The following is a 12,627-nucleotide window of genomic DNA, read 5'->3' as shown; positions in this document are numbered from 1 at the left end:
GAATGATGAAGCAAGAATTCGTTGTGTTTCTTGATCAAGGATCTTCTTATGTGACCCAGGTGATGATTGCCATTGTCAATTGGAATTGCACAAGACAGTAATATATAAGATTTAGTGTATCTCCAAGCTTTAGCTGCTTCATTTTTGGAGACGATTTTTTAAAATTTCAACTGATTGCTCTTAGTTCCTGCTTTGCGCTGCGATTCCTGATGCTTTTCCTATGTGCAGATCGACGATGCGATGGAGCTGGAGCGGCACTCGAGGGGAGCTGAGGAGTCTTTCATCGACATTCCAGCAAACTCCCACACGGGTACGCTCTCTGCCCTCCTAGACGTCGCATTCTCCAGCAGCAGACGACCGAGCAAGCGCTCTAGGCTGACCGGGACTTCCCCAGCGGCTCCAAACGAGGGACCGGGGCCCTCAGAGGCCAAAGCCAAAGGAGGCGAGGGAGGAGCGAGGTGGCGGTGTGCGCACTGCACGTCGGAGAAGATGCCGCAGTGGAGGGCGGGGCCACTGGGGCCGAAGACGCTGTGCAACGTGTGCGGGGTGCGGTACAGGTTGAGCCGGCTGGTGCCGGAGTACAGGATGGCGGTGAGCCTGACGTTCTTGACCACTCAGCACTCGAACTCGCACAGGAAGGCTCCGCTCTCCGACAGCAGGCCACAGAGCAAGCGCTCGAGGCTGCCAGGGACTTCTCGGGCGGCTCCGACCGGCACCCAGTCACCAAAGATCGAGGGAGAGGGGCCTGCGGAGGCCGAAGGAGGCAGGGGAGGAGCAAGGCGGCGGTGCACGCACTGCGCGTCGGAGAATACGCCCTAGTGGAGGGCTGGGCCACTGGCGCCGAAGGCACTGTGCAACGCGTTCGGGGAGTGCGGTGCAAGTCAGGGCGGCTGGTGCCGGAGTACATGCCAGCGGCAAGCCCAAAATTCTTGCTGACACAGCACTCGAACTCGCACGGGAAGGCTGCGCTCTCTGGCAGCAAGCTAAGGAACAAGCGCTCGAGGCTATCCGAGACTTCCCCGGCAGCTCCGAACGAGGGAGAGGGGTTCACGGAGGCCGAAGGAGGTGGGGTAGGAGCGAGGCGGCGGTGCACGCACTGCGCGTTGGAGAAGAGGGGGCCACTGGGGCAAAAGAGCTTGTGCAACGCGTGCGGGGGCAGTACAACTTGCGGCGGCTGGTGCTGGAGTACAGGCCGGCGGCAAGCCCGACGTTCGTGTTGACTCAGCACTCGAACTCGCACCGAAAGCGGAAGGTGATGGAGCTGCATCAGCAGAGGAGGCGCAGCGGCAGCAGAACCACCACCACGGAGGAGGAGGAGGCCAAGCCTACCGTCCCCCGCTCGACTTGGAGGTCCACTGAAGGGGCGACCTTTCTATGTTATTTTTCTTTCCATTATTTCCTTCTCTCTATTTTTTTCGGCTTATTTGGCTTTTCCTTGCCAATTGAATATATTTTGGTTTCTATTTTGAGTCGAAATATTAATTCGGGATAATGACGTGTCATCCAAACCAAACCCCAAAAGGAAAAAAAAAAAAGAGAAAAAAACCCAAAACCAGAACATTTACCCAAATTTTTTGTGACAAAAAAAAACTTTACTTAACACTTTACCCCAAACTTTTCTGTACATAAAACCCAAGGCGCCCGTATAAATTGCATTTTCTTCGCTTTTAAGGTTCGGAACCGTTCTTGTTTCTGTTTCGTTGTTTTATTTTCTGGTTTGTATAGGGGTTAGAAAAACTAATAATTTTTTCCTTTTTTTTGAGTAGAGAACATTATTTAAGAACAAGTCGGATATTTCATGAGATTGTCCTGTTTTTTTGTTTTAATATCTTTAATGTCTTATATTTTCTCTCCTATTTGTCCTTCTTTATTTCCTCAGCAATTGCACTATGGAACATGTGCAAGTCGAAATCTTCAGGAAGTGCGAATCCTTTTTGTGTCACAAAAAGTTTTAAATGTGCAGTGACATTCTCGGAGATCATCTAAAAATCATCACAGTTCGGGTTGCTTCTTTTTTTGTTTTAATTTAATGTCTTATATTTTATCTCCTACTTGTCTTTATTTCTCAGTCCTAACATGTCAAGTTGAAATCTTCAGGAAGTGCAAATCCTTTCAGTGACATTCTCGGAGATCATCAAATCACAGAGGGTGGGTTTGTGGGGGGGGGGTTAAAATTACTCCTATAATATATAACCCTAAAAAAAAAACCCTGAACCAAATTTTTTTTCGATTCGGCTCTGATCGAGATTCGATACGGTTCGATTTAGCCATTCATACTAACGGTTCGATTCGGATCGGCTTTCATGGAGAACCAAACCAAACCGTTAACAACTTTATTTTCCATTACTTCTAATATCTTATTTATGTCTTCCTCTTCAAAATAAAAATCTTGAACTTTATATCATGTAAGGTTTGGAAAATTTTGAAGAACAAAAATTATATACAGCTCTACATGTCAATTTTTGAGAATCTCAATTGGTTTTAAGTGTTCCGGATTCAATAAAAATAAAAGTGTGAGTTATGTAAATTTGTAAAAGGTCAAAAGTTTAAAGTAGGACTCCTTTGACCCCCCCCCCCCAAAAAAAAAAGGTAGGACTCGACTTTTCTCCTTGTAAAAAGTTCTTGGATTGAAGCTTACCTATTGACATTTTTGAAATCAAGGGATAAGTGCACAAGAAATTCTAAAACTTGCTACTCATGTGCAATTGAAAAATGTACAATCGAGTCACAAAACTTGTCAAATTGATGCAATCAACAAATTTTTTATTAACTTAGTCTAACTTGACTAATGAAAATTGTTGATGTGGCTATTTTTATGATTTTCTTTTTCATAGGCAGCTCTAATGTTAAGTAAAGCACTAAAACGATGCCATTTGATCCAAATCCTAATTTTTTTTTTTTTTTTTCCCTTTTTCGTTTTCATGATTTTTGCTAGCATTTGAGTTTAACTATCTAAAAGTATGAGCAAAAAGATTAATATTAAAATCTAATTTCATCAATCTATTCTTTTTTTATTATTTTTTCAAAATTTTTAAAATTTTTCAAAATAGCTATTTACTTGAAAATTTTTTAAACTTCCATCAATCAACCGAGCAAAAGCAAGTAGCTGCATGCACATGCATGCAAATTGAGTAGCACCGATTGTTCGCAGAGGCACGTGATGATGCTAAGCCACGCACGTGCAATTGCCTCTGCTGATCATCGTACGGTCTCACGTGGCCTCTTTGATTATTGCATTGACCCCCTAATTTTCTTGATTAGCCTCCACGCAACGTGGAATCGAATTGCTGGATTCCCGGGCTGGCCCGGAGGAGCCCCAGTTTCTTTCTTTAGGACAAGGAGTCCGGTCTCCATAGGACAAGAAAGCGCTTTATCTGTCGGCGAAATCGCGTCTCGACGTGGTGTTATTTTATCGATCACCATGATAAGAACATAGTTATTGAGAGTCGATGATATCGTCTTTACAAGAAGAAAGGAAGAAATTCTAGGTAGTCACGAGACAAAAATCACCTCGCGATCAATTGGGCGGATGGATACCGCGGTCCTCCATGAGCACCTAAAAACTTCTCCCAACATGGTCCCTTTAATGCGAATGATGCTTTCTCATCACGTCGAAATTACAAGCTCTTTCGTTCCATCACGTTCACGTGTCCACCCATATATGGTATTTCCTTATATATCCCCACCCCGAATTGGTCACGCCGTGAGGAGTCGTTGTTTGATTGATTGGAGCTTCTCGATTTATTGGCCGAGCAATTCTATTCAACAAACAGAAATCATCATAATTGAGTCATCCGATCCTTTGAATGTTTGACGCGTGTGATACATCATTCTCACGATCGTATCCGATATCCACTTAATGTGGTATCCCGTATCTAGATGAATCGATCATAAAAATCATACTGAGAAATCGCCAGGTACCCTTTTCCAAACTGATTGGTCCGGTCCGGTTCTTGAACTCGGGACGTCAAAGTGCCATTGTGAGCAAGATGCAATGTCCCGGGGTTTTTGCCTGATGGAGTTGTCTGCTCGGGGAGAGGCGAGCCATGTGCGGCTAGTGATGTCTCATTGATTGTACTTGTCTCCCCCTTGTGATCATGGGCCCGCAGCCCATTCTCACCGACACGGCCCATTAAATGCCTCGCACGTGCGTCTTGTTTCCCAACCTTTTCACTTAATTTCTGTCAATTCAAATTCGAGGGAAAAACAAATAATCCGGTCAACGTTGGTGCATCCGATAGGACTTAAGAGAACGTGTCGGTCCTTGTTTTTTTTTTTTTTTTTTGTGGTCTCCTCAAACTGTGGTCACCTTTTGATTTAGGAGAGAGTGGCGGTTCTAGCACATGCTTGCAAAAAGAATACACAAATGGAGTTTGCCTATCGGCTTTTAATTAGGAGTGTCTTTGAGCTCGACTCGACCTAGCAGTAGGCTAATACTCGAATTTTTAGACACAAGAAAACTGGAGATGGTGAGAGATTTGATATACTGTCTCTTACCTCCACTGCATTGAACTTGACCAATGATGATATACGATGACCGGATATATGTCAAGATCGATACTTGGATTGAGATGGATTATACATTAAGACATAGATTGAACGCGGGAGAGCGAGAATAAGAAGTAATCGTACATGAAAATCGTCAAGCCGCCTTGGTGATTCTCGTGGTGCCTCAATAGGTATCGATCATGGATTTATGAATGCAATGTTATCAACGGTTTGGATTTGTCTAGATATTGAAGAAAACAAAGCGTAGGATAAACGTGATAAATCGGGATTTTCGTACTTGTAACCTTTTTTTTTTTGTGTTTTTCCACATAATATATAATCGGGAGGTGGTATTTGGACTTAGCTTTCGCGCACCAAACTAATACGTCCTCTCTAGTCCAATGAAGGCGGGTTGTCGACAGCAGGACTAGAGGATTAGCGAGAAATCGCACTTCGATCCCCGAGCAGTTGCACCAAGTAGGGATTGAATTCGAGACCTCCTCTTTTTTTTCAAGTGCGAAGCATGGGTTAGTCGGCAATTTCGATGAGTTTGTTTCATTATGGAGGGAACAAAAAAGAACAGATGTTATCTAAAAAAGTAGGAACCTTAAAAATTATTAACAAGAAAAGATGGATGGATGCCGCGGATTATGCTTAATCCCGCGTGCCTGCGGCTCTGATGAGCGCAGCGTTTTAATACAAATCCGGGTCGCGGGGTCACATGGGCAGCGCACGTGCTGCTCTCTTCGGGATCGCCAAAGTTTCTCTGTCAAGGAGTCACGTGATTCAAGAGGTCTCCACCTCCAACCAATGCCCAAAGGGAAAACCCTCCATCGATCTTCTCAAATCTTTCATTATTCTCTGGCACCATTTCTCACCTCTCCACTTCAATTTTCACCCCGTCGGCAAATTCTGCCCAATAAATATACTCACATTTTATTTATATTTATATTTTTTTAAAAATCAGGGAAAAAAGGGAAAAATGACATAGATGGTCCCTAAATTTTGGTTCAAGATATAATGTAGTCCTCTAAACTTTAATTTGTTCAATGTAGTCCCCGAAATTTCGATACATATCCAATTTAGTCCCCGAATTATATGAAAATATTTAATGTTGTCCTTTCATTAATTCAAGTTCATGAGTAACGGTGAATATTTTCTTATAGTTCAATGACTAAATTAAACATGTACCAAAAGTTTATGGATCACATTGGATAATTTAAAAATTCGGGGACCATACTACACATTGGGATGAAATTCAATGACCACATTGTACATTGGCCAAACGTTGAAAGATCATTTGTGTCGTTTTCTTGGAAAGAAATGAAGGGGATAAAATCCTTTTTTATGTATTGTTATTTGGGAAAATTTTCAATTGGATCGTTGAATTGTTATCGCGATATATTAAAGCTTACGGATATCGTGCAAACGAAATTATTGCATAATTTGCTATTAGCCATAAAAACATATAAGAGCAAAATTGCTCGAAAATTTCTTGAAGTAGACACAAGCAACATTACCCGATAATGATACATGGCGACATCTCCGTTGTTATCGAAGAAAGAACCCCAATAAAATCGACTATCGATGGATGATCTTTGATGGAATCGAGGCGGCGAATGTAAATTCTCGTGCAAAAACTGAATCGAGACATCACCTGATTGTCATAAAAAGAAAAAAAAAAAACTGGTAATGTCATGTGAAATTGCAATGTTTTTGATCAACTCCGCCCGAAACTTAGTCGATGTCCTTTTGTTTTTCCTTGTGGGAAGTGACCCTCTTCATGAAAAGGGAGGCGTCGCTCCCTATCCACGGAGATCATGTGCCGTGTCGGCTACACTATTTGTTTAAGAACCCCGTGAAAAGTGGTCCTTTTTTTTTTCAGGAATTACTTCATTTGTCCCTGCCAACCAAAAGACTGGTGACAGTGGGAGCATCAATAACTATTTGAAAAGTTTCTTAATTTGTTAGGCAAATGTAAAAGTAATCATTGTTGAACTATCATACACTGCCCGAGAATGAAGCTTAACTTTAAATTTTTTGATTGCATTTTCTAACTGGCCTAGGAGCGAGGTTTCTATCATTTCGCATATGCGTTCACCCATTAGTCAAATTCCACGCGCCGCTCCAAATCCGACTTGCATATGAGGTGGGGTGTTGAAATATCACACATCGCTTGACAACATGGTTTATATGTTCTTTATATGTATGTGGTCGCTCTCTCCACTACGATTTATGTTATTGGGTTGGTATTTTCTACCAATCATTCTTCGGATACTTTAGCACTTCCCCTCTCTACCTGCTTAGGCTGAACTTTGGCAAAAATTGAAGGGTGGAAACACACAAACGGGGAGGTGTAATTAAGGCCTTGAATGATTTGTATTCAAGACTTTTTGCTCTAATACCATATGAAATTATAATAAACCATTGCTTGTTATTCTAAGAGACTAAGTAATTACATGAAGGTGAGTTTAGTGATAGCTCATCCTATGAGTGAACCTGGAGAACGATCTTAGACATATCCATCGAATAAGGTTTGATTAATTTGTTGAGATAAGTGAGCTTGGGCAAGCAATACAGGCTTCAATCCTTGGATTTCGGGTTGAGCTAAGGAGCTATGGAGCAAAGGTTCTTACATTCAGGTTGAGCTCAAGCCGGCCAATCTAGCCAAAGCAATTACAAATCAAGACTAATCTAAGACCGGCGACCAAACATCATCTTTTGTTTGAGATTGCCTAGGTCCACGACCTAAAACCTCGAATTTCGGGTCGATGTGAGGCCATGGCGACCTAATGGGAGAAGAGAGCTAACAAGGCGATGGGTAAACGTGAGGTGGAGAGAGAAAGCAATGAAGAGAGAGAACCGACTTGAGTTTGTCTTTTGTTTCACTTTTAATACGAGTTTCTTTAGAACGCTATAATTACTCGCAAGTTGAACTAAATTATAATCAAAGACCGGCAAGACGGGTTTTTTTTTTTTTTTATAATTAGAGACGAAGAACTAAGAAGTAGGTCGATATCGTTTACGTAGTGTAACTCCAATTATACAAAGATAACCTCAGTCATAAAATAAATGAGCATCAATTAATGGCCAAGGAAGGGAAAAATGAAAATTGAAGAAGGAAGTGGGGCAGGAATGCAGGATATTTGAGAAAAAAAAAACTAGGGACGGAAAGAACAAAAAAGTACAAAGGCGGGTACGATTTTGCAATCTTCCCTGACCCGGGTCCTACCGGGGCAGTACGCCCGCCCCGCTTTACGCTTCCTGACATGTGCGCTCGCTCACCGCCTCGCACTTTTGTCGTCCCCGACGGTCGCTTTGTCCACTTCGCTACAACTTTGTGCCAGCTACTAGCTTTTTTTCCAAAACACTTAACGAGGGCATCGAACGAGAACTAGTCCGCCTTCGAAATATTATTTACGTGTGACAAGGGACAATCGGAGCATCAGAAACTGTAAAATTTCTCAATTGGTTACTTAATACGTGTCTCGGAACACTCGATAACGGAATGCGTACGATGTGTCGGCTCAATGTTATGTGGAGGGATTAAACCGGTTCCAATTTTCGAGCCCGAGTAAGGCGGGGGCGGGTCTCCAACTACTCATTGGTAAATTCGGCCAGAGCTTTCAAGCCTAAGATGCTCGGGTCCCACCCAATCCGGCTTGGCCAGGCCCAAAATGTTTTAAACATATATCTAAACGTATAAAACAAAACGATTTCAAATTTGAAAGTTAGTGATTTATTGTTTCTAAACCTCCATTGAGTCATAAAGAATAATAAGTTAAATCATCGAACTTCAAATGGCTCGTTAAAAGTCCCGGTACATCAAGATCGATATTATACCGATTTTACTTGTGTAGATGAAATCTGTGAATTTCAAGCGCAATTTTGCGTTTGTTACTTGACAATTGTGTGTGCTGAGTTTTGACATTGATAACACATATGAAAATTAAATGAACAAAATATTCTAGGCCCGCCCAACGTACCGAGCCAAGTAAAGTCTAGTTCGGTCCGTTTGGGCCGTGCCGAAAATCGCTCTAGTCTCGACCCGCCTAGTCTGTTTCCGTCGCCGCTAGCCGCTAGCCGCACCGATCCTAAAGAGATTAGCCCTTTTTTTTTAGGTTGAAAAAGAGATTAGCTTGGCCTTGGCGAAACATTACTATAAGGTGGACAAAAAAGGCCAGCCCCAGCAAATCTGCAATAAGAAGAGGTGCATTTCCTCGTGAAATGCAGGCTTCCATCACCCTTTGACTCGATTCTCCTCTGCCTCTCCTGCAATAGTCAACATAAGCAACGTAACCTCCACATGACCACCACCTTTTCCATCGGCACCGTTGAGGCCATTAAACCTTTACCCTTTTTTTTTTCAGATAAAAAAAAATTGCAATGTATGGTACCGATCACTATTTAAAAGTGTCGTAACGGTGGAACACTTGAAAATGTTTCGAGAATCGATTGAATCCGGTCTTTAATCTAATGGCTGGTAGAATAGCGAGAAATGGATTTTTGGGACCGAGTTGTAGAACCATCCAAGCCGAGACTCCGCAATTACAAAATGCTTCCGAGCAAGTCCATGTCACGGGGATGATGTTTCGAGTGTCCAGTTGAAAATATAGTGAGGGAGATTGCGTGAATACAATACCCATTGTAATCCAATAGGCAAACAACGCGGAATCCTTCAATAGTACCCATTAGAAAAGTCGGTGTTTTTCGTACATGTTGCCCTATGTTGTAAATTACTGGATTGTTGATATTGTAAGGCACGGACGTTGATCGGGCCGTTTGCAGAGGACTTTATATAAGAAGAAGTAATCATATTGCAAAGCGGAATAGATTAAAAGTTCAAGGGCGACATTGACGTCAAAGTTTAGGTATCATTTCTATAACTATCCGTTCTTTTTATTTATTTATTTTTTTTGAGCGAATGGTTTCGTCCTTCCATTGTTTCTTCTTCGCTTTTTCCTTTAATGCCCATAACCAGTATTTATGGTCTGCATATATACATGTACTTATTTATTGCACCAACCTCAAGGACGAAATCGCTGAAAAAAGTGAAATTCAGGGGATCAAAACTGTAATTTTCTTTAAGAAATGAAAGGGGAAAAGGCCAGCTCCGTATCCCATTTGATATAATCCTCTTCGCACGTTCCCATGTCCCCACCCTTCCTCAATATATCCCCCTCCCTCCCACAAGCCTCACCCTCTCCACCGTACCATATCTCTCTCTCTTGTCTACAAGCCCATCTCTGTCGCTCTCGCTCTCGCTGTCGCTCCCCCCCTGCGAAGCTTCATGATGGACCTGCACGGGCTCTCCGCGCCGGTCGACGCCTTCCCCATCGATGACCTCCTCGACCTCTCCAACGACGACCTCTTCTCCTCCCCCTCCGACCACCTCCTCCCTCCCCCGCCGGACCTCCCCTCCCCCTCCTCCGCCCACCGCCTCCGCGCCGACTCCTCCTCCACCTCCTCCTCCTCCTCCTCTTCTTCCCCGCCTTCCTCGGCCGTCTTCCCTCCCTTCTCCACCGACTTCGCTCACGAGCTCTGCGTCCCCGTAAGCTTTGCTGTCGTGGATTTTTGGTTTTTACGAGATTTTTTTTTTTCATTTTGGAGTTCGCGATCGGTCGTGAAGTCGCTCGACGTCGGCACGAAACTGTTTCCTCGTTTCGCTCGGGAAAAGACAAATTGAAATCGCGACCTTCTGTTTCGCGTTCATAGTTTCAGTCAAATTCGCCGGAATCTCGCCTAGATTAATTGCACATTTTGGGTGTCCGTTTGGATTATTTTCGCTTTGAGCGTCTTGCTGAGAGCCGCTTCACTCTGGAGACGGTTTTCGCGATTTCGACTGATTGCTTTTTGTGCGTTCCGTTCAGAGCATTCGCTTATACTGCTTTTCCTCTGTGCAGAGCGACTACGCGGCCGAGCTGGAGTGGCTCTCCCGGTTCGTCGACGACTCGTTCGCCGACATCCCGGAGGACTCTTTATACGGGACCCCATCCGCCCTCTCCGGACGCTGCGGTCTCCGGGAGCAGGCCGCGGAGCAAGCGCTCGAGGCAGCCCGGGGCTTCCCGGGCGGCTCCGAGCCGGATCCGCTTGCCACCGACCGACGGCGCGGGGCTAGTGGAGGGGGAAGGAGGAGCGAGGCGGTGCGCGCACTGCGCGTCTGAGAAGACGCCGCAGTGGAGGGCGGGGCCGCTGGGGCCGAAGACGCTGTGCAACGCGTGCGGGGTGCGGTACAAGTCGGGGCGGCTGGTGTCGGAGTACAGGCCGGCGGCGAGCCTGACGTTCGTGCTGACTCAGCACTCGAACTCGCACCGGAAGGTGATGGAGCTGCGGCGGCAGAAGGAGGCGCGGCAGGCGCAGCCGCAGCAGCAGCAGCAGCACCACCGCCACCAAGGGCCAGGGGGAGGAGGGGGGCAAGCCTACGGTCACCCCCGCGACTTCGGGGTCTGCTGACGGGGCAGGCGCGGTTGGTTACGGGATGACGCCGCATCGTTCCCCATGTGAGGGAGTGAAGGACTCGCCGTGTATCGTTGCGCATCACGTGCCCATCCTCTTTTTCCTATTTTTATTTTCTCTCTTTTTTATTCGGTTTCTTTGCTTTTCCGAAGGAAAGCCAGTCGAATATATCAGGTTCCTGTTGGGCCTAATATTGCCCGGTGTTTGCGAGTCTCGTGTGTAGATAAATAGTGTCGAATTGTCAATTTTGAACCTAATTAATTTGCGAGGCTACCTGACTTTACTCACAAAATTATAATTTAACGAGGATTATAGCCAGGTGCTCAAGCACTTGATTGTAGGAGCGATTCGGAAAGGGGCCTTGGCTCGTGGCGGACTAATTTACGGCCCAAACTCCCGACGGGCTTTTGGCATGGGCTTGATTGATGGGGAACGGCTTGCGACAAGACGAGGTGTCAGAAGAAGCAACGGGGCCCCTTTGGGATGGGCTCGGTGATCGTCTTTGCGGTTACACAAGCTGGATCTCTCTTCATTCGATCTGCTCTTTCGATGCTAAACGGAACCCCGTTTAAATACGGAGAGAAAACTTCAATATGACGCCACGAGACACGTCCTAACTCGTTCGCGGATGTGAGCTTTGCAAAGTTCTCTGACGTAATTGAGTTTGTTGGCCCGTTCAATAAAATTACGGCACTTGATAAGTATAATAAATACACGGTAATTCACGGCATTGGCATAAGATATAATAAGGCAGACTCTACCTTGAAAAATGCACGAGTGCCGGTAAATATATGGCGGTGTTGGTAAACTCTCAATTTTATGGTCAATTGGATTTTCGAACCATTCGAGATATTTTCGTCGAGGGCTTATTCGATTTACCAAATTAACTGGATATTTTATTTTATCGAGCCATTTTGAGTCGGTTCTGTTTGAGGCTAGCAAACATTCTTGGATCTCATTAAGCGTTGGAGCTTGAATTTTCATCAAGTGATTAGATTATTAAACACGTCACCGTCAAATTTTAAGCATGAACGATTTTGAATATTGTAAGTAAAAATGAAAAGCAATTTGATAATAATTCAAAATTCAGCCTCGAGTAATATTAGCTTTCTTACTGGGAATGGAATTGCGATCATTACGTGGTTTTACGGCAAGACTCTAAATGACACGGAGTACATTTTCTACGCAATGAATGAAGTAACGCGTTCTGCACTTATTTCATTAAGACGTCGTTTGACTTAACCAATCAAACATGCTTAATCTCATTAAGTGCCATTTTTTTTCTTCTGAATTTATAGTAATTAAACAGTTGTCGAACATGCACAAGGATATATTAAAGATCGAGTCTGATCATCAAATTACTTAAGATATAACCGTAACCAAAGCATTCTCGCCCTTTCAAATAGCTTATACCTCTCGATTTTTGAATTTGTAATAGAGCTAAATTTTTTCAGAGATTGCAATTCTACCCTCCTTAACCCATTTTCTGCAGGATGAAGATAACTGCAATTGGTGTGAACAAAATGGAAGTTTTGGTGTGAAATTTTGGGGTTGAAATCAGGGTTTGTATGGTAATTACGCCAAAACGATTAGGGCGTTTTCCTTGGGCCGGAAGACCATTTCACTTGTATGGCCACGTGGCTGAGCTAGAGGCAACTTTCGCCTACCTAAAATGACCCGTCC

At 44.2% G+C, this 12,627-nt stretch overlaps 1 protein-coding gene across 1 annotated transcript; it reads left to right on the top strand.

The window, feature by feature from the left end:
- The first annotated feature begins 9,732 nt into the window (after positions 1–9,732).
- Positions 9,733–11,156, top strand: LOC115727419 (GATA transcription factor 4-like). Its single transcript, XM_030657636.2, is given in 3 exon segments — positions 9,733–10,039; positions 10,392–10,492; positions 10,494–11,156. Coding segments are annotated over 3 exon segments (810 nt in total). The 5' UTR covers positions 9,733–9,778; the 3' UTR covers positions 10,942–11,156.
- The last annotated feature ends 1,471 nt before the right edge of the window (positions 11,157–12,627 follow it).

This window comes from Rhodamnia argentea, chromosome 3 (assembly GCF_020921035.1).
Source record: "Rhodamnia argentea isolate NSW1041297 chromosome 3, ASM2092103v1, whole genome shotgun sequence".
Classification (NCBI taxonomy): domain Eukaryota; kingdom Viridiplantae; phylum Streptophyta; class Magnoliopsida; order Myrtales; family Myrtaceae; genus Rhodamnia; species Rhodamnia argentea.
The sequence above is the reverse complement of the archived record's forward strand: the minus strand, read 5'-3'. Positions and strand labels throughout refer to the sequence as shown.